Here is a 19,868-nt window from a genome sequence, read left to right on the forward strand (position 1 = left end):
CATTGACAAGCTAACAGCACTCATCGTTGTGCTTTTTACAAACCCAGCAGATATTTGAACACAAACAGTCAAGCAATAATGTAAACAGATACGATAGCAATACAGGTATATATTGTTTTCATCATCTACAAAAAAAAGACTAATTACAGTTACTTCTTGAGCGGTAGAAGTAAAAATCGATCCTTCTTTGTTTGTGTGTCATGACAATACAGCCTGCCTTTAGCCAAGGCAGGTACCTCAGAAGGAGCAGCACACCGAACTGCATTGCAGCATTAAATCACAATACACAAACTGTTTTGTGCTAAACACTCTATTTAAATGTTGTTAGTCTATGTTTTTATGAAGCCTATTTTTATACATCAGACATCTTTTTATTATTAAAAAAGACAATAACCAAAATTAGTGTATCGAGGGCTGGTATAGATTCATGGCATTTACATTGAATTCATTAAGGACAGACGATTTGAGTGTTCTGAGGTACGAGGATGGTGACCCAACAAATTAGTCTCATCTCAAGGACCTCTGTACAGTATTTAAATTCAACAGTAGATTGACATCGCCAGTCCCAAAAAAAGGTCGGATGCCGAATGAGCAAACGAGTGTTGCTGCCAGCATGCGTCGGTACGGCGCCCGAATAACAGTGCCAGCCGCAAAAGTCGTTAGGCAGCGGCGCGGGGGTGCAACCCGGCAGGTAACACTGTTTGCTTTCATCTCGTGAAGAAGCGAAGACGAGCTAAGCCGTCTCTCACCTCCCAAGAGCTATCGCGTTATGCATAAAGTATGGCGCTTCCGCGCGTCTTAACCTGTGTATGCTTTTATTAATGCACGTTTTTACGCAGCCAGATCCAGCGTCGAGTGTTGAAGAGTGTAGCGTGTCCGCCCGCGACTTTCCTCATTTGAGCAAACAAGGGAACCCGCGGCGGCCTTGAATGCATTTGCACTCATTCATATTGTTCACACGGATTGCTGCCCACCGCTGCACATGCACCCACTACCTCTGAAGCCCACCACAAGCGCAGGGCTAGTAAATAAGACTTTTCTTCAAGGTCCAACGACCAGTCATAAATTGCGCAGTGGGAAAGTGCATTCGGGCACTCTGTTCAACATCACGAGTTAATCTATAGGCTGTAGGAATCCTTTACCTCCCAAAATAGATTTTTTTTTTTTCAATCACTCCGGTTAGTTGCGAATCACCATTCACAAGACTGGCATAATAATGAATAACAGACGAGTAAGTGAACCCAAACTTTGTCTTCTGGTTCCTGAAGAGCCATGAAACGATTGATGTTGTTGCATGAGACATTTCCTGTTTCACGTTGTACCGGGAAGCTCCAAAAGATGGACTGCAACTTCGTGTCCTAAGCCAAGCGCAGCCTGTATATCTATCCATCCATCCATCCATTCTCCGAACCGCTTGATCCTCACTAGGGTCGCGGGGGGTGCTGGAGCCTATCCCAGCCGTCTCCGGGCAGTAGGCGGGGGACACCCTGAATCAGTTGCCAGCCAATCGCAGGGCACACAGAGACGAACAACCATCCACGCCCACACTCACACCTAGGGACAATTTAGAGCATCCAATCAGCCTGCCATGCATGTTTTTGGAATGTGGGAGGAAACCGGAGCACCCGGAGAAAACCCACGCAGGCCCGGGGAGAACATGCAAACTCCACACAGGGAGGCCGGAGCTGGAATCGAACCCGGTACCTCTGCACTGTGAAGCCGACGTGCTAACCACTGGACTACCGGGCCGCCCCCTGTATATCTATTTCATGTAAATTTATGCAATGTTATTAATTAGTGGGGTGTGTTGACCGTGAATTTACATTCGAGAGACGTTCCAAATTTTTACGGTTAGCATTTACGTACGTGATTAGCACATTAGCTTGTGAACGTTAGCAACACTAGTGTAGTCACCCGTTCGTCATGTGTCAGGCAAGAGGGGGAAATTGCTTTGCCACGTTTTATTTTGCTACGTGTAAGTGTTTTGATGTGTGTGTGTTACAGTTTTACACCTTCTGGACTCGCCTCAACGTTGCATAAATTGCAAGAAACATTGACGGGTGTGTTTATTGAAGGCGTTATCTGTCTGTCGAGCCGCAGAGGGGATGTGGCGAGGGCAGAACACCTTGGACGAAAAATAAGTACAATGATAAATGTCACCCCTATGGAATGATAAATTGGCAACATTTACACCGGTAACACTTTTATTCTGAAGGTCAAAGGACACCACTTCCACCATTGGAAGCAGTTGAGTAAGCGCAACAGAAAACAAGAAGGCAACCAAGTAGCTAGTTCGCTCATTACTTCTGTACGTGGTTTGATATTCATGCTGGGATCTTGTGTTTGGCAGTTCGTTTGTTACTTTTTTTTCTTTTTCCCCAGTGCAGGAAGTTTCATTTTAAAGGAAGGAAGCAAAGACGAATAACAGCTAGATCAGGCTAAGGCTATATTGTAAATGACGTGGATTAAATACAATATGAAATTGCAAAATGGTTGATGTTGTAGCAGCAGATGCTCGCTGGCCCAGCGGTACAAGGATGAATTTAAATCTGTTTTTGGATACCAGCAAGCTGCTTTGGGCCAATTAGATTGATTTGGCCAACGCTCTCCATATACTGTAAACAAGTGGTGAGTCTTTTTTATGTATTTTTTTTTTTTTTTCTGTTTGACAGTCATCCGACGCTAGTCTTCTGCTTTGGGTGCAAGGATGATGGATTTGGTTGATTTTGCTTTGAAAAAAAAAAAACCATTCTGGGATAGAAGAACAGCATTGATTTAATAGTTGCTTTTTCAAGCTGTCCGCTCATACATTCTATGGCTTCAGAGATGTTTTTTTAAAAAAATATTTATATTATTATTTCAACAATGACTATTTTTCTCTTTTCACTTGTGAATTCGAAGAACAACATAATGAGACTGCCCCTCTGAATAACCTGAAAAGTTTATTCAACAAGTTTCAACAGTTGCAGTCAGTCGGCTAAGCATGTTTCACTCAGCATCATGAAATTTGCTGGTTCTGCCTGTCATGAATAGATCTACAATAAAAGTTTCAAGAAGTCATGACAGAAAATACATCGCAATATTCGAGCAAAAACGGCTCCAGAGCTGTATTTTATTTTATTTTTGTTTGTTTAGTTGTGTTTTCCCACATTGGCACCAAAGAGGAAGATTGTACTGAATTAGTTGTGCAGATAAATCACAGTGTAGATCTGGCTCGGAATGCTGGCTTCTTGTGGCACCAAGACAGAAAAACTTTAATGGATTTTTCTGCATGAAGGCTAGTGCTTTTATCAAGGTTCTATCTCCCTGTGTTTCTTTTTTTCACAACTGCTCCTCAACGAACCCAACACAAGGCCATCGTTTTAAAGTGCAATAATAAGCTTCAAATGACGGCAACCTTCAAACTTCACGTCGCGTCACGATAAAATGTTTAGTTCTAAGAAGTCGTGCCCGGCTCCATGCCAGCCATGAGCTAAAATTGTCCCCCCCGCGTCCCCGCACCCCCCTCCGCCCCTTTCTCTAATCGTCAAGATTGATGTATGATGGGATGAGACTAATAATAGGATGCCCACAATGGCTACCGACGATTCTTTATGCCTTTGCTTCCGCTCCGCGCGAACCTGAGCAAAGCCAGTGCCAAGCTCGCCGAGTTCCAAAGAGAGAATTTAATCTCCTGCCTTATTGCAGACACACAAAAGAAGGTGAATCAGAGCTCGATGAAAACCAGGATAATCACTTGTACGCTCAAGTTTAAATTCTAATATCCGGCCTGGAGAAGACGCTAGCAAAAAAAAAAAAAAAAAAAGTGAAGTCCAAACCTCATGAACTGTCCGCCCAAATGTACCCAAACATATCGATCACCGTGACCAGGAATTAGCCCGACCCCACCGAGGAGCTGTGACTTCTCTAATTAGTGAGTTCAGAGCAAATCCGCTCGGATTAGCTCGTCTCGAGGATGGCGATTAACACCGAGTCCGCCGCAAATCCCCCAAAATGAGCGAGAGATGGCGATGGACGGGCATCTGCTGAGAAGGCCGACCCTCGTGCGTAACCACGGGGGGGGGGGGGGGGGGGGGGCTCAAAATGTTGACTAAAATGTCTCCTTACTTAAGGGTGGCTTAACGGGAGGATGAGGCCCGTCTCGGGAGAATTCAGCGGGATTTTGGACTAAAATTTATTGTAATTAGTAGAAAGCCAATGTCATTTTCTTTGAAAAGCTTATGTTCTTATGAAATATAAGACGTCCAAATGCTTGACGATCACAACGTTATCGTCTTTCTCGATGTACTGGCAAAGTTGGTGTATTGCAGTTTGTATACAATGCAAATGACATTATTTGACATCAGGATTGCCAGGGTCAAATCATCCCCATCGGACTCCCGTTTTCATTTTTAAAGTAACATTTTAACCGTGGCGCTAAAATGTCACTTCTGTTGCCATCACGGAAAGGTGAACTCCTGTTTAGGATTTCCTGCTTCATACTTTTTTGAATCTCTGCTTTGGCCTTTCTGTGTGGATTTTACTTGCAGACTCTGTAACATTTCCATGAACAACCCAGGCTAAACTTGGCTCCTCCCCAACATGCAGTCTCCCAGTGGATATGTTATCACTTCCTTACGGCCAATTAATGCCTTTCCAAGGCTTTGGCCCTATCTTGTGGCATCGTTCAGCGTTCAAGAGAGCACAAAAACGTCAAATGCCGCTGGTAAGGTTTCCGCGGAGCGCTACAGTATCTCAGGCTTCCACTTAAGCGTAAAGGTCATACCGCTGCAGTTAAAATGTAATACAGCGACGAACGTCTACATTTACAACGAGTTGTTATTTTCAGAAGGCATGTCCACAACCTGCAAGCATCTTCACAGTCAATTATGCACTCAGATTGGAAGGTAGGGAGGAGTGTGGTGGGGTCGGGGGGGGGCACCCGCATCGCTACAATACATCAGCTGTAACCCACGCTAATACTCCAATGCTGCAAAGACGTCCTTGGAGGTGAGGGGGGGGGGGGGGGATCTTTGATTTATCTGCACCTCGCCACAAAACATGGCCTCCCTCACACTCTGCCAGCTAATAAACCCTCAAGATCACGCACGCACACACACACACACACACTCAATGGCGCACAATCACACACTCGTACGTCCTCCAGGGAGGGGGGGGGGGGGAAGGATTCTACCCAAGAAGAGCCTACAGGACAAAAAGAAATTTAATCTTGGATAATCCCCCCCTCCGCCCCCACCACCACCAGCACCGGCACCACCGCCCCCTGGATACAATCTCTACGTTAGCACTCTGCCTGTGCTACCCCGTCATACTTGCACACACAGCTCGGCCACATTCCCTTGCATCTTCCTCATCTCGTCCTCTTTTTCTCCCCTCCCATCCGCTTGACTCATCCTTAACTCCACTTCTCCTCCCATCATCATCCATCTGTCCCGACCGGTGGCCCGCACGGTAAACATTCCGATTCCCGCCCTCTCTCCCTCGTCGGAGTGCTTTGATGGCGTTGCTATTAAACGCTGGCGCGACCTCCTCGGCATGCCCAAGCAGGCAAGCGATCCTCGCAAGGCTGCTCGGGTGCTTCATATTTTGCGCACGCAGTCGACTTAAGCCCCTTAAGTGCTTTGGCAACACTTATTCCGGCGTGGCAACATGGAACCCATTAAAAGTTTGATTTGAATGAGAGGGCGCCAAAGAAGAAAGAAAGAAAAATAGACAATATCATTTCGACTTTTTAATGAAAAAGGTCCAACGGTCCAAAAATAAATGTCACCGATCGCTCAGCAAAAATGACAATTCTGACGAATCTTGAATGCAGTTAATTATCGTGAAATCCTGCCGCAGTCCAAAAGTACTGATCCAACTCCTTTACTTAAGTATAAAGAACAGTCCAGTGCGGTCAACTGTTTGTCCCGTTCTGTACGTGTCTGAAATTTTTCGTTCGCTTGACTGGCGGTCGATATGGGTCAACGGTGGCAGCATGGAAAAAAAGTTTGAAGTCCAGGTACCAATACATTTCTTCAGATCAGAAGGAAAAAAAATGTTGAAGGCATTTGTCGCGGTCGTTTTTGCAGCCGACAACGTGAAATGGAATTCTGCTCAAGGCGGCCCGAGGTGCCGATCGTGCTTGTCCAAATCAGTTGTTAGTGCTCCCCAGTTCACATTCCTCCATGTCGCTGCTGTTCTTGTTTTGAAGACCCCGAGATCCCAATCAACAGCGCGCACAAATACACGCTCAGCCGCTCGTGCGCCGATTTTTAATGCGTTGCCGCTCTTTCCGGCAATTACGAGCGGTTGCGGGGCTGTATTAAAAGCCACCCGATAAAAAAACATTTGACTTTATTGGACTTGATTGTAGTGTGCGCGCAAGTGTGTGGAGAGCGATTAATGGATGCGGAACAATGAGAGGTGGCGTTGTCACGGCGGAACTGTTTTTATCTTTGCCTTTTATCGGGACAATGAAAGTCACGAGGGCCGCTGTGGCTGGCGTCCATCGCCGGCTTTGTGCCGCCGCTTTCGTCGCCAATTGCTGTAATGATTGCGCACGTGACGACGGGGGAAGGGATGGAGGGGGGGGGTAGAACAAAGGAACTGCATTATGGATGACGTGATGGAGAAAATCTAACGACAAAACATGAGAGAAGCGGCATCGAGCAAGGCGACTCCCAAGGTACAGCGTTTTGTAATGCTGACGGTATTATTGGCCGTATGGCTGCGGCCGACAAGGTCTCCACTTTGCGCCTGGCCAGTGATGTCACCGTCGCGAAGAGCAAACATGTTGTTCCGGGGCGTGATGGCGGAGGGCCCCAAAAAGCAGGCAAGAGGGAGTGGTCGCTCATCAAGTGACAACTAACGACACAATGACCAACAGGTGTGCAGCTGCAGGCGGAGCCCTACAGTGCCACCTGTTGGTCACAAACAGTTACATGACACGTGTACCATGTAAGGAGTTTTGTTCGTCTGTGTGTGTCAATCAACAACGTGAGGAGCACCATCGTAGTATGCTGAAAGGGCCTTGTTAGCATTAGCCATTACTTGTTGCACCAGAATGCATTATTAGAGTGTTTTATGTGATGTTAATTAGCAGGGATGGCGGCGTAGTGATACCAGGCATCAGTAAAGGGCATATAACGGCCTTACTTTAAGATACCGGGGACTAGTGGGCGCTATACTGCGGCGGTTTGACACATCGGTGAATAATCATCTACGTCACTGGTGTCAAAGTCAAGGCCCGGGGACCATATCTGGCCCGTCACATCATTTTATGTGGCCCGCAAATGCAAATCAAACATGGTAACTTCCATGATGCTTGCGAAAAGATGGACCAAAATTTCAAATTCTCATGTGTAATAAATGAGAGCGACATTCTTGTTGCTGAGCCAAAGGGCGAAGCTCTCAATTTACCGGTCGATCTACGTTCCAACCCTCATCTATGGTCACGAGCTATGGGTCGTGACCGAAAGAACGAGATCCCGGATACAAGCGGCCGAAATGAGTTTTCTCCGCAGGGTGTCCGGGCTCTCCCTTAGAGATAAGGTGAGAAGCTCGGTCATCCGGGAGGGGCTCAGAGTCGAGCCGCTTCTCCTCCACATCGAGAGGAGCCAGATGAGGTGGCTTGGGCATCTGATTCGGATGCCTCCTGAACGCCTCCCTGGTGAGGTGTTCCGGGCATGTCCCACCGGGAGGAGACCCCGAGGAAGACCCAGGACACGCTGGAGTGACTATGTCACCCAGCTGGCCTGGGAACGCCTCGGGATCCCCCGGGGAGAGCTGGAAGAAGTAGCTAGGGAGAGGGAAGTCTGGGCTTCCCTGCTAAAGCTGTTGCCCCCGCGACCCGGCCCCGGATAAGCGGTAGAAGATGGATGGATGGATGGATGGACATTCTTGTTGCCAAACACCTCGTTACAGTAACTTAAACAATAGTTGAACAAACGGATATTTTTGACTTCTTTATATGATTTCAGTCATAATGGCCCTCCAAGGAAAATGGTAACTAAAATGTGGCCCTCGACGAAAATGTTTTTGACACTCCTTATCTACATCTTTGTTCACAAGTTTTGTACATTCTGTTCAATGACATTTTAGTGCTGGAAGTATCTATATTCAGTACTCAAAGAGTAAATATTCGTCTTGATATCCCTTTTAATTAGTGGATATTACAGTCTTTCGATCGTGAGATCAACGCTTCCAATGTTGGAAGCGGTGTGCTTTGTCTTTCAGAATAAAAGCCTATGACAGGAAGTGGTTAGTTACCAGTGTAAATGTTGCTAACTTATCATTCCTGACAGTTGGCATTTTGTAATTCTACTTCATTCATCCTAAATTTGGGTTCACGGACAAGTGTGTTTTTCATGATGCCAATCTTCTGGATGGCAATTCGCAAAATCTACATTTCTGGCGGTCTTTCTTTTTCATGGATTTCCCTATGTCAATGCTGGGAGTGGGATCACAATCACGCTAAAGTTTGCAGTTTACGAGATATTGCTCGAACAGGCCCACTTGTTGTCAACCGTCGATGCCGCGCATCCTCGCCGCTTTAAGGTGCCGGCATTTCACACAAAAGAGGCACTGTGACGCTTCTGCGGGCGCCTGTATGGATACATTAAGCAAGCTGCAACAGTGAAAAGGCCAAACACTGCCTAATTCCGCACCCCACACCAGACACTTGGCCACATTCACATTTTTACACACACACACACACACACACACACACACACACACACACACACACACACACACGCCGCCACTGTTTGCAGAACTGAAAGACAAGTATTGTCATTTCGCCACACACACACAACAGCAGTGCTTTAACCTTCACAAAAGAGTATGCAAAATATGCAGATGCTGATCCCACACGGGCACGAGCATGGAGCGGGGGGGCTGGCCGGGGTTATATAAACAAGTTGCAAGTCAGATAACGGACAGATGGATGCGATTAGCTGTGACACCTCTTTGGGATTATCGCCGTGTTTCTAATGAACAGACAAAGTCGCCGACGGGAATTTTGCGGAGAAGAAGCGACTGCCCGGGTGGACGGGCAGATTGGAGGAAAGAGCGGGAAAAAACATTTCAGGAGATCAATCTGAAGGTTTTCTTTTCGTTGCGAATCAGCGTTGTTGAAGTCAGATCGGTGGCGATCAACTGGGAGGGGGTGGGGGGGGGGGTATTTTTTTTCCACGTTGGACGAGCCGTAGGCTGTTCGAGCTCGTTGTGTTTGCGGCGGCATGCGCAGCAGGACGGTACGGGCCGTGTTCGGGGTACTAAGGCTTCATCCCTCAGTGAGTCGTGCTCGGTGAGGTGCGCAGTGGCGCTCACACGACCGGAAAAAGTCCAAAATCCGTACTTCCAGGTTTCCAGGTAGATTACATTTGACGGCTTGTGTTCATTCCGCCGACTCGGACAAATTTTGCAAAAGGCACCTCGGGAGGCTTCTGCTCTTCAACCTCGAATCGGATTTTATTTACCCCCGCGTTCCCCGCAGATGAACTGCGGAGAGACGGCGTGTCTCCGGAGAGGCGGCCGTTCAGGTTAGCTGCCTCCAAGGAACGCCAGCAGGTTCTCGCGGGCTTCGTTTGGAAAAACGCGGCGTGTTGATTGTTGCCCCAGATTCTCCAGTCCTCCGGGGCGCTACGATGCATTCATCTGCGCTTCTAAAGTTTGCATGCGGGCATCGTCTACCGAGATAAGAAACCTGCCTCAGCTGGGATGTTTTTTGGGGTTTTTTTTATGTTTCCCGGGCGCTCACAACTAGCTCAGCGCAGGTTGCACCGGAGTTTACAGTATGAGTTACGACGGAATGCCGTATAAGTCACTTGTCTCTCGCAAAAGAAAAATAAAATAAATCAATCAGGTCGGCCCAAGCTGCGTTGTTATCGTCAAGCTCCTCCGTTCTTCCAACGTGTGCTAAGTAGTAGAAGGTCATCATTAAAGCGCTTCACTCTTACCTCCTGGCGGTGAACTTTCCACAGCCCGGCATTGCTGTTGAGCGCAAATTAGTGTTTTTTTTTTTTGTTTTGTTTTGGGGTTGTTGTTTTTTTTTTTTTTGTGTCGACTTATTAGTCTTCAGTAAGGCAGGCAGGGTCACAAAGGAGCCATTGATTCGAAAGTGCACGTCAATACACAATGAGGCCCGCTTGGAGCTCTGTCTTCTGCCGCCCCCGCCGCCCGAGTTCCCTCTCGCTGTCCCCGCGCAGCCTGGTCCTGGTCCCGCTCCTTCTGGGCTTTGCTCGTAAGTCCCACACGCACACACATGCATCCCTATTAAAGGAGACGTGCGGTATCGATTCCGCAGGGAGTCATTACGTGGCAAACAAGCCGGAGGGAGCGGGAGCGTAATGCTTGCACGTACACGTTCGATCCGTATTAAAGCGCGGCTTGTATCGGAGTGGAGAACGTGTAATAATTACCGCCGGCACCGAGCTGCGATTTGCCTCAGTTTGTGCGCAACTTGCGCCCAAACAGTTCTTGATCAAGCTCATCTGCTCTTCCAGTTACTTTTCTTTGTTTTGTGGTGTGCCTTGAGATGTTGATAATGAAAAGGTATGGAAACATTCAAATGCGAGCTAATGGTGCAGCAAAAGGCCCAAAGTAAAAGAAACACAAGAAAAAAAAAATCGAAATCATCGAAAGGAAAAGCACGATCGTGATGAAATATGCGTCTCGTCTGAAATGTTGAAGCTGTCAGTAATTACACTTCAACTAGGATTAGAAAAAGAGCCAATATTAGGACGGCGGCGCATGCCCCAGAGGGGTGAAAAGACGACGGAGGAGGGAGGCAGTCGGAAATGAAAACAGAAAAAAAAAAAAAAGATAATACGATACAGTGCCGGCAGGCATTTTGCCCGGCATACGCAGAACATGTTGAACTGGGAAAGGGAGCTTGAAAGGAAGAAAGATCGAGGAGGATGAGGGCCTCGCCCGACGAGAAGTTTTGACAGGCGTCAAAAATGAGTGGCGGCGTTCCAACACGCTATTAATACCTGCGCCGATTCTTTCCGCCGTGAACGCAGCAGCTCCTCCTCGCGGGTAAACAAGCGCAGGCGCCGTCCCCCCCGCCCGAGCGTCTTCCCGACGACTTCTGTGTCCTCGGCAAATACAATCAACAGAAGGACACTGTCTAATGTTGTACGGATGGAGCCGTGTCGGGCGCCGGCCGCTACGTCTCGGCAGTCCCTCGGCAGAAGTGTTCACTTGTTGCCAAAATGCCAGCTTTGTGTTTTTTTTGCCCTTCAAACGGGCGCGCGGAAAACAAAACTCCATTTGTGCAAAAGGCATTTTTGGAATGCTATCGCACAATGTTAATGCTGTGTTACGATTCATGTCGAGTGGGACTCAAGTCAGGTCGTCGTTGTAAATCCGAAACTGCTCTCGAGTTGAACAAAAGAAACCTGAAGACATACTCGGCGGAACTGAAGTCGAAAGAAAAAAAAATAGCATGGAACTATTATGGACGAGGGCGGCTCGGTGGTTCGCGCGTTGACCTCACAGTGCAGAGGCGCAGGGTTTGATTCTGGCTCCGGCCTCCCTGTGGGGAGTTGTCTGTGTTCCCCCCGTGCCTGCGTGGGGCTTTTCTCCGGGTTCTCCGATTTCCTCTCAGGTTCCAAAAACGTGCACAGCAGGTTAAATCAGGGATGGCAATTTTCCGCGGATACGCGTAAATCCGCCTTTTTATTTTTTAAATGATCATTTTTGTGAATCGTCTAAATCCGTTGAGAAAATTTTATGGGGGGTTCAGGTACCTTATCGTCGAGTTATCACGAGCTCTCCCGATCAGTCTTTAAATCTTCCGATTATAAACAACCCTGCGATTGGACGTGTATGATGTCTTACTTGTTGCGATTGGTCGCCGGGTCCAGGCCACGCCCCTTTCCGCTTTTTTTCATCACTAGCCATTGCCATCCCTGGTTAATGGAACACTCTAAATTGTCCCAAGGTGTGCGTGTGGGAGTGCGGAGGCTTGATCGTCTGTGTGTGGCCTGCGGTTGGCTGGCAACCGGTTCAGGGTGTCCCCCGTCTACTGCCCGAAGACGGCTGGGATAGGCTCCGGCACCCCCATTGTGAGGATAAAGTAGATCGGAAAATGGACGGATGGATATTTTGGACAAAAGACGGAAACGGCGGATTTTTTTGCCGGCTCGTTGGATGTGTGACTGAGCGGCGGATGCCGGGCCAGACAAACGGGGAGGCTGGTTTGCGAAGGGCGAAGAGGGGTAATGGGATCGGGGGGGACCAAGGAATGGAGGCTGCCTTTGAAACGCCGCCGGGCTGGAGAAGCAAAAGACTGGAAGGTCAACATGGGAAGCTGCGAGGAAGGTGGCAAATAGGGGCGGGAAGCTAATTGGGAATTTCAAGGATGGGGGGGTTGGGGGGGGGGTGAAAGGTCAGATGATAAAGAGGAACTATGGCGAGTTATGAGACCAAATAAATGAAGATGCTTTGAATGAGGGGTCACGGAGTGAGCCGGCACAATTTGATGCTGATTCAGTTGATTAGCTTTGCCGTCCTCCTGGAGTTGGAGAGTTTGGAGAGGTTGTGCTGGTCGCAGATTAAGACGGGGAAGAAAGAAGTAAAAACAAGCCGAGGGAGGGAGTGCGAGAGAAAAGCTGAGCCACTGCCAATTAAAATAGGCCAAAGCAGAGCAGAAGATGAAAGCGGGACGGGGTGGCGGGTAAAAAAAAAAAAAAAAAAAAAGCAAGATATCCACTCTTCACTCATTTTGTCCCGTCCTCTCGTCCCGCTCGCTGCTCTGCGCTGCTTCCTTCCGCTCTCCCGGCTCGCTGTGGAAGCGCTGCGATTATGCCGCAGACTTGAGCTGCAGAACAAATCACATTTAGCAGACGCGTGGGGTGGGGTGGGGGGGGGGGAGTACAAGGCTGGCAATGATTCCCACTTGGTCCAGCGCTTTCCCACCCCCCCCCCCAAAAAAAATGAGCAAGGGCGAAGGGAGGGTGGTGCAGGCGAGAAGGGAGGCTTTTGTGCAAAAGAAAATGGGGGACGGATAATGAGGAAACGGCGCGAGGAGACCGCAGGGGGAGCGTTGCAAACGTTTTAGCGCATCACAAGATGAACCTCGGAGGAATAAGGCTCAGCATCAGGATGGACGTTCTCGGCTTGGAAAATGTCCGGGCGACTTCTTTTATCTCTGACCACTCGAAATCAGGGATGCCAGATCCAAGCCCGTTTTAGATGTCTGCCCCACACCGAATTCAAATGATTGTTCTCATTGCTCACGCGTCTTTCAAAAGAATAGAAGCTGATGTCGCTCCAACAGGAGGAGCCAAATCCTTATTTTCAACGTCAGCCTCCCGCTAAGGCTCGCTATTGTCATGATTCTGTTTGTGACCAACAGGTGGCACTGTAGGCTTCTCCCTGCAGCTGCACACCTGTTGCTCGTTATGTCGTTTGCCATTTAAAAGGACTCCCGGCACGACCATTCAGTGTCGGGTCATTGTTGGTGCGTTCGCTGCTGTCATGTTTGTTCCGGTCTTGTTTCGGTTATTTGGAATTTTTTTTTTTTTTTTTTTTGCTTCAGTCATGGTTTTGTTTGATACTTTGTATTCGTTTTGTTTTCAGGACTTTGTTTGTTTAGGATTTAGTTTTCTCTGTTTTAATACAATTCATCAATTACACCCGGCTCCTTCCTCCTGCCTGCTTTTTGGGGTCCACCACCACCTTGCAACGTGACAGGTATCCCCCAAACTTTTCTCATCAACCAATTTCCTCTCTACCAAATCCTTTTTTTGGGGGAGGGGGGGTCTCTCCATTTTAACTGACGATATAAAGGAGGTATCATGGCCTTCTAGCCCACTACTGCTATCCACAAGTTTCCTTCATATTTTTTATTTTTGAACTGGATGTGGCCATGCTGCCCACTCAAACTCTTGTCAAAGCTCTTTCCAGCTGTCGCTTTGAAAGAAGGAACTGGCTCCATTGTCTGTTTCCCAAGTGCTTTCATACTTTCGGCAAAATTGTTTCTTTTGATTTCCTTTCGGGACGAATATAAAAGGTTTTCCCAAAAGAATGGAAACTTTTGTAGCTCCCAAAAAGCGGAAGCGAGTTCATATGTTTTTAACTTCTCATTGTCTGTCGGGTCATTTTGAAAAGCTTAGCAGCGATGCCATGACTGTTTTCGATTCATTGTTGACTTTTTGGGCTTGGGGAAAATACCTGTGCCCATTTTTAGACCGAGAAGGCTCGCCTCATTCCACTACATCCAGCCGTCTCGATACTTTTGACCATCAAATGTTTTGAGGGCCTTTTAATGGAGGAAATTGAGATGAAAGTACGGTTGATGTTGGCGGATTAGGTGGCAGCGAGGTGAGCAGAGAGGACGACAAAAGAATGAAAATGTGCTCAGGATGATGTTTTATTTATAGGGGAAGCGTTGCCCCCCCCCCCCCTCCTCTCCACACCACCTTTCTTTGCTCTGCATTTGATTGGCAGATTCTCCCCAAAGGAAAGAAAGCGAGACGAGAGATGGCATGATAATTTTAGACGGGAGATGAGGCTGCGCAACTCTCTGCGTGGAAAAGTAAACTGTCATTAACCTGCAGCAGGCGTTCATTTTGCGCCCCCGCCGGCACACACGTCCGCCCCCCCCCCCCCCTGCGCGCCGCAGAAAAGTGGCTGGCATCGCTGAGGGGTGATGGGAAAATGGGACGTTGGGATGGGTGACCCCACCGTGAGACTGACGAGACGCTGTTATTGTTTGGAATGAGGAGTGGAAAATAACGCAAAGGGTCTCGCATTGTCATCCCCTCTGCATCGATTCTCTTGTAAATCCTCCGCCCGCCCGCCGAGGCGACACGAGTTCCTGGCCGCCCTCCAGTGGGAAAAGATAATGAGAGATAATGAATAGGTAGCGGTAGTGTAGGGGGGGGGGGGAAACGTGCCCCCTCCCTTTCCTCAAGGATGCACAAGGGTTCATTTGGGGCGCACTGACACTGCACATCTCCTATGGTGACGCACTCTCAAGGATGGAGCTGGGCGGCCACTCAGCTGGCTGACTCGGGAGACGGCGTCTACAATTTACCGACACTGAACGGTCCAGCTGGCCGCCTCCCAAATCTGGACCACCCCCCTCCCCTCCCCTCCTCCTCCTCCCCCCTCCTCCCCCTGGCCATCTCTTATCTGTAATGTAGTGAGGAGAAACACCACATCAAAGCCAAAAAGTAAATGGCACAGAGTTTTGCTAAATGCACAGATTACTGATTAGCGAGATAAGAAATAGTGCGTGTCAAGTTATAGCGATATATTCTTTGTGATCCCACGGGAGACGGCGGTACAAGGCGGCATTGCTGTTCCTACCCTATTTGTTGTATGAAAGACCCAAACACAAGTTTTGTGTGTTGGAATTTTATTTGGAGACACCCGTTCAACATTACATGAGCGGGGGGAGAAGGAAATGGTTGCATGGCGTCTGGGCCTCGTCAAGGAATTACTTACACTTGTGATTAAGATTGATCCTTGGGGTAGTTTGACGAAAGCTTATTAGAGATATTTGGGAAATGGTTATTAAAAAAAAAATAATCATCTACGATCCAAAATTGTCATTCTAGAGCGGGGGTCGGCAACCCGCATGCGGCTCATTAGCGCCGACCTAGTGGCTCCCTGGAGCGTTTTCCAAAATGTTTGAAAAGGGAAAAAGATGGGGGAGCGAAATATATATATATTTTTAAAAATATGGTTTCTGGAGGAGGACAAACATGGGACAAACATTCTTAACGTTTTATAATGCTGTAAAAATGTGTCGAATAAATAGTAAATGTCAACATTTCTGTCAATGATTTGCGTCATAGCCTGCGACACACGTTTCTGTTACTGTAGCAGGGCAGCATGCCAGTGAGGCAACTGTTGTTTAAAAAAAAACAACAACAACAAAAAAAAAACGGCATACATCATATGCAATTCACCGAGGATACTGGCAACGAATGGGAATCTGGAGGGAGCATTTTTAAACGGTATACTTCCGCTACGATAGTTAACACACTGCAAATGTGCGTCCAATGCCCCGTTCATCTTAGTTGTGGCTGTTGGTCATTATGGCATGTGTGTATAAGTGCGTGCATATGCACACGTGTGCGGTTACGGCTCGATCGCGGGAGATGGGTTGGTCGAAAAGTTGATCTTCGGCCAAAAAAGATTCGGCAGCCCTGCTCTACAGGATCCACTGCAGGGAAGAAGAAAAAAACATTTAATCATGAAGGCTCGTTGTGTATTTGTAGCCAACGTAGTCATTTTGATAGTGGGCTAACGTACGGCATGTATTGCCTTCATTATAAGGCTTTTCATTTTTTGCGGCTCCAGACATATTGGTTTTTTGTTTTGTTTTTCATCCAAAATGTCTCTTTCAAAATTTTAGGTTGCTGACCCCTGTTCTAGAGTGACAAATATTAGCATTTCAGTATGTCATGACATCAGATGGCTTTCATTGTCAGTGCACGTCGTTGAGTCGGATGTGTATCGCGATGAAATATATTCACCGTTTTTAAAACGTCTGTCACTTTTTTCGGGGTGGGGGGGAGCATGTTCTTTAGTTTATCAGGCTGCGAATAATAGCCGTTTTTTTTTTTTTTTTTTTAAATGAAAGCCATCATTCAGTGAGACAGAATCCAGCGTGCTGCTGATGATTGAATTCTTTCGCCTTGCTGGAGGTTGTATTGAGTGCCATCACTACGTTATGACCTGCAGTAAAGTACGTTGTGTTTGAAAAGAATTGGGATGTGTTGCTGCTGTAAATAAAGCCTTTTTGTTTTTTGTTTTTTTGCCCAGCGTTTCAGGCGGAGGATTGGGGGAGGTTGTAAAATACTGCCCCCACTTGGGCGGAGGGAAAAACGTATTGACGGCGCCGCCAGCGTGGTCGATCGACGCCGCTCGGCATTCTCCTTTTTATGTTGCCGCTTGTGCAATATTTTACGAGAGGCGTGTATTTCACCGGACGTCAGATTCATAGCTGGTGTCGTACGGGTTGCTTCCCTCCATCTTTTCTTCTTCTTCTCTTCCCTCGCTGCCCATCTCTCGCTTGCGCCTGATCGCAAACGGGCGACGTTTGATTTGGACGCGCCGCCTGTAAAACTAAAGTGCTGCGCCAGCCGCTTTTAGCCACGCTGCCGTGCGTCACCAGGCCACCAGCTGCATTATTGCACCCTCAGCCGCCGCTTTCTATAACTGGCTGATTGGCTGATTGTCTCTGGCTCCGCCTCCATGCTGCACCTGTGTTTGTGAGATTCAAGTTGTTGTTTTTTTCAAAATTGATTTTTCTTTTTTTTTTTAATGTTACGAGAGATTTGTGTTTTGATTTTGTGCATGTTGTAGTGGAAAGAGAATTTAAATCTGTCCGGCAACATTATATACTTTGATATTTTTAGTTTTTATTTAAAAAAAAATTCATATGGAGTTCCCACCTAATCTTCATCACTTTCGTTAACGTGTCTTTTCATTTCTTTTTTTTCAGATAAATGTAAAATTTTATTTCCACTTATTTTTGTTTATATTTGGTTCTATGTAACTGATTACATCACCATTGGAAAAGAAATTGGCTAACCCCATCAGACATGCTTCTTTTGTTTTTTGTTTATTTTCAGACTGCTTTTATTTTTTTCATAAATGTTTTTTCTTTATGCGGGAAATGTGTCCTCTGTTGCAGTTTGTTTTGTTTTCCCTTTCGCTTTGTTATTCATGCCCTGAATTTATGATCCACATCCGGTCACCTTGTCGTTATCCCTCCTTCATTCTTTGTCCCGTAGGGTGGTTTAAGAAATTTTTGTTTGCGTAAAAAAATTTCATTCATGGTGTTTTGTGGATACTCTTGAAATAAACTGAGCCTCAGTGACTGCAACAGGTTTTAGATGCTAGTCGCACTGACAACCATTTTTCTTTTTTTCATTCGTTGTTAATTTTCAAAAATGGCATCAGTGCACAGAATACGGCATATCATTTTGCTAATGGGACCGTAAATAGAATGCCGGCGGTTGTTTCATGGAATAATGACATGTTTGCATTCTAAATCCATGTCGCGCACGTCCACCTTCGTTTTCTCATACAGCGGCTGCGGGTGTTCATTTTCTCAGCCGCATAACAGCTATTAAGGTTGTGGCACTAATTTACGGGAAAATGCCTTCTATAGCGTCTAATCCGTTTGTATTTCCATCCCGGATTTGAGACTCTTTCCTCCTCATTACGTGCAGACGTGCAGCAGTCCCTCTTCTGTCTGAATGGTGACAAGTCACTAATGGGAGAAGAGACGCGTGGCGTTGAACTTGTCAAGACGCGGAGCAGGCGACGCTAATGTCCTTTCCAAACAATGGCGGCCCAACTTCGGGGTGCCCGCTCGATGAGTAATAACGGCCATTAGAAAAATTATTGCAACCAAGATGGCAAGTCATGGTGTCACCAAAGAGAGCGACGCATTTGGAATGGACTTGATCGTGGCTAGAGTGGGTGTCAATTGGTCGAGATGGGCTTCTTTGTTGGTATATTGTCCTCCGAGTTGAGTCTCTGCATTGTCCGTTTTTGCTTTCTATAAGATGGTGATCTTGGAAAACACATTTCTGAACACGTCTTTTGAAGTCCAACTACGGAGGTCAGCATCCATTGTGCTGGGAGGGGTGGGTGGATTTCTCGGCTGGGGTCGCGACGGCCGTAACACCAAACAAGGAGCATTCACTGATCAAACCGTCATCAATCTGTGTCGTCGTTCCTTCACTCGGCATCAAAGAGACGTGTCGCCGTCTAAATGGAGTTGGACTTTTGGAGTTTATTGGGGAACATGGGAGATGTGAGTGTGTGTGGGGGTGGTGGTGGGGGGGGGGGGAGTACATTTTTCCTGGAAGACTTTCACATCAAAACTGGTGTGATAATTTCATGACATTTCGATAGCCATCTGTCATTAATTGGCTGCCTAGCAACAGATTGCGTTGTATAGTTTTGTGTGTGTGTGTGCGTGTTTGAATGTGAAAATATGACTGGCTTTACCTTCCCATTTCACGATCTGCCATTATTCAAATGTTTTCTTTCTTTATTTGTGGAAAGATGCCACAAGACGAAGTATGAAAGAAGTGCGTTGAAGTCAGTTCATGACCCGCATTTCCCCATTGCAGCTAAGGCGCGACCTACTTTAATAGATGCTATTGCAAAAAATGGTTTAAAAATAGCTTTTAAAAACATACGCAAATCATATTTTAACAACACATGCTTAGGCAAGCTTTTTTTTTCCTTCCAGGGGCCAAGTACAGAAATATAGAAGGATGCAAGGGCCCATTTGGATTGCTTCACCTTTTATTTATAAAATATTGGAAAACCAGGCAGATTCCATTTTGTTTATAAATTGTCATTATTATTACAAAATAATCAAGATTTTTTGCTATTCATGGCACGGCTTAGCACATTTTCCTGTTATTCTGACGATCCTCCTTATGAACCCAAAGACGCATATCTCAGTCTCTTTTGCTGCGTCTATCCTTTCCTCATGCTCGGCTCTGTATGATGAATAACTTGAGAGCCGAAGAAGGCGAGTGTTTTTTTTTTTGTTTTGAAAGGTTGCATGAAAAAAGAACTGTGATGTAAACTTTTTTTTTTTCCTGCTCTTCTTTTTCCTCTTACAGCGTGTTGTCAGGCGGTGCAGGCGGAGAACGTCACCGTCTTGGAGGGCGGCACGGCCCAGATTTCCTGCCGCCTGCAGAACTACGATGGATCCATTGTGGTCATTCAGAACCCGCGCCGCCAGACGCTCTTCTTCAACGGCACGCGGGGTGTGTATTTGCATGGATGTCATCTGCCTTCAAGGAACACAGCGGCCGTGACTCAAAAACACACACACACGCATGTTCACCACTTTTAAAGCCAAAGTAGCAAAATTGCACCATGCAACATTT

The 19,868-nt window shown here is 46.9% G+C and overlaps 1 protein-coding gene across 5 annotated transcripts in view; it reads left to right on the forward strand.

Moving 5' to 3' along the window:
* The window catches only part of cadm4 (cell adhesion molecule 4), a 166,721-nt gene that overhangs the window by 116,636 nt on the left and 30,217 nt on the right, over nt 1–19,868 (forward strand). For 3 of the 5 annotated variants that reach the window (XM_086113715.1, XM_086113713.1, XM_086113716.1), the window contains exons 1-2: nt 9,182–10,225; nt 19,599–19,745. In XM_086113715.1, the coding sequence (XP_085969841.1) occupies nt 10,120–10,225; nt 19,599–19,745 (253 nt within the window). In that variant the 5' untranslated portion in view covers nt 9,182–10,119. Of the gene's footprint in view, nt 1–9,181; nt 10,226–13,591; nt 13,684–19,598; nt 19,746–19,868 lie in introns of those variants that run through there. The other 2 variants (XM_086113717.1, XM_086113714.1) reach the window with 2 other exon arrangements.

This window comes from Hippocampus guttulatus, chromosome 6 (genome assembly GCF_054856545.1).
Source record: "Hippocampus guttulatus isolate MCC_2025c chromosome 6, RoL_Hgut_1.0, whole genome shotgun sequence".
Lineage (NCBI taxonomy): Eukaryota > Metazoa > Chordata > Actinopteri > Syngnathiformes > Syngnathidae > Hippocampus > Hippocampus guttulatus.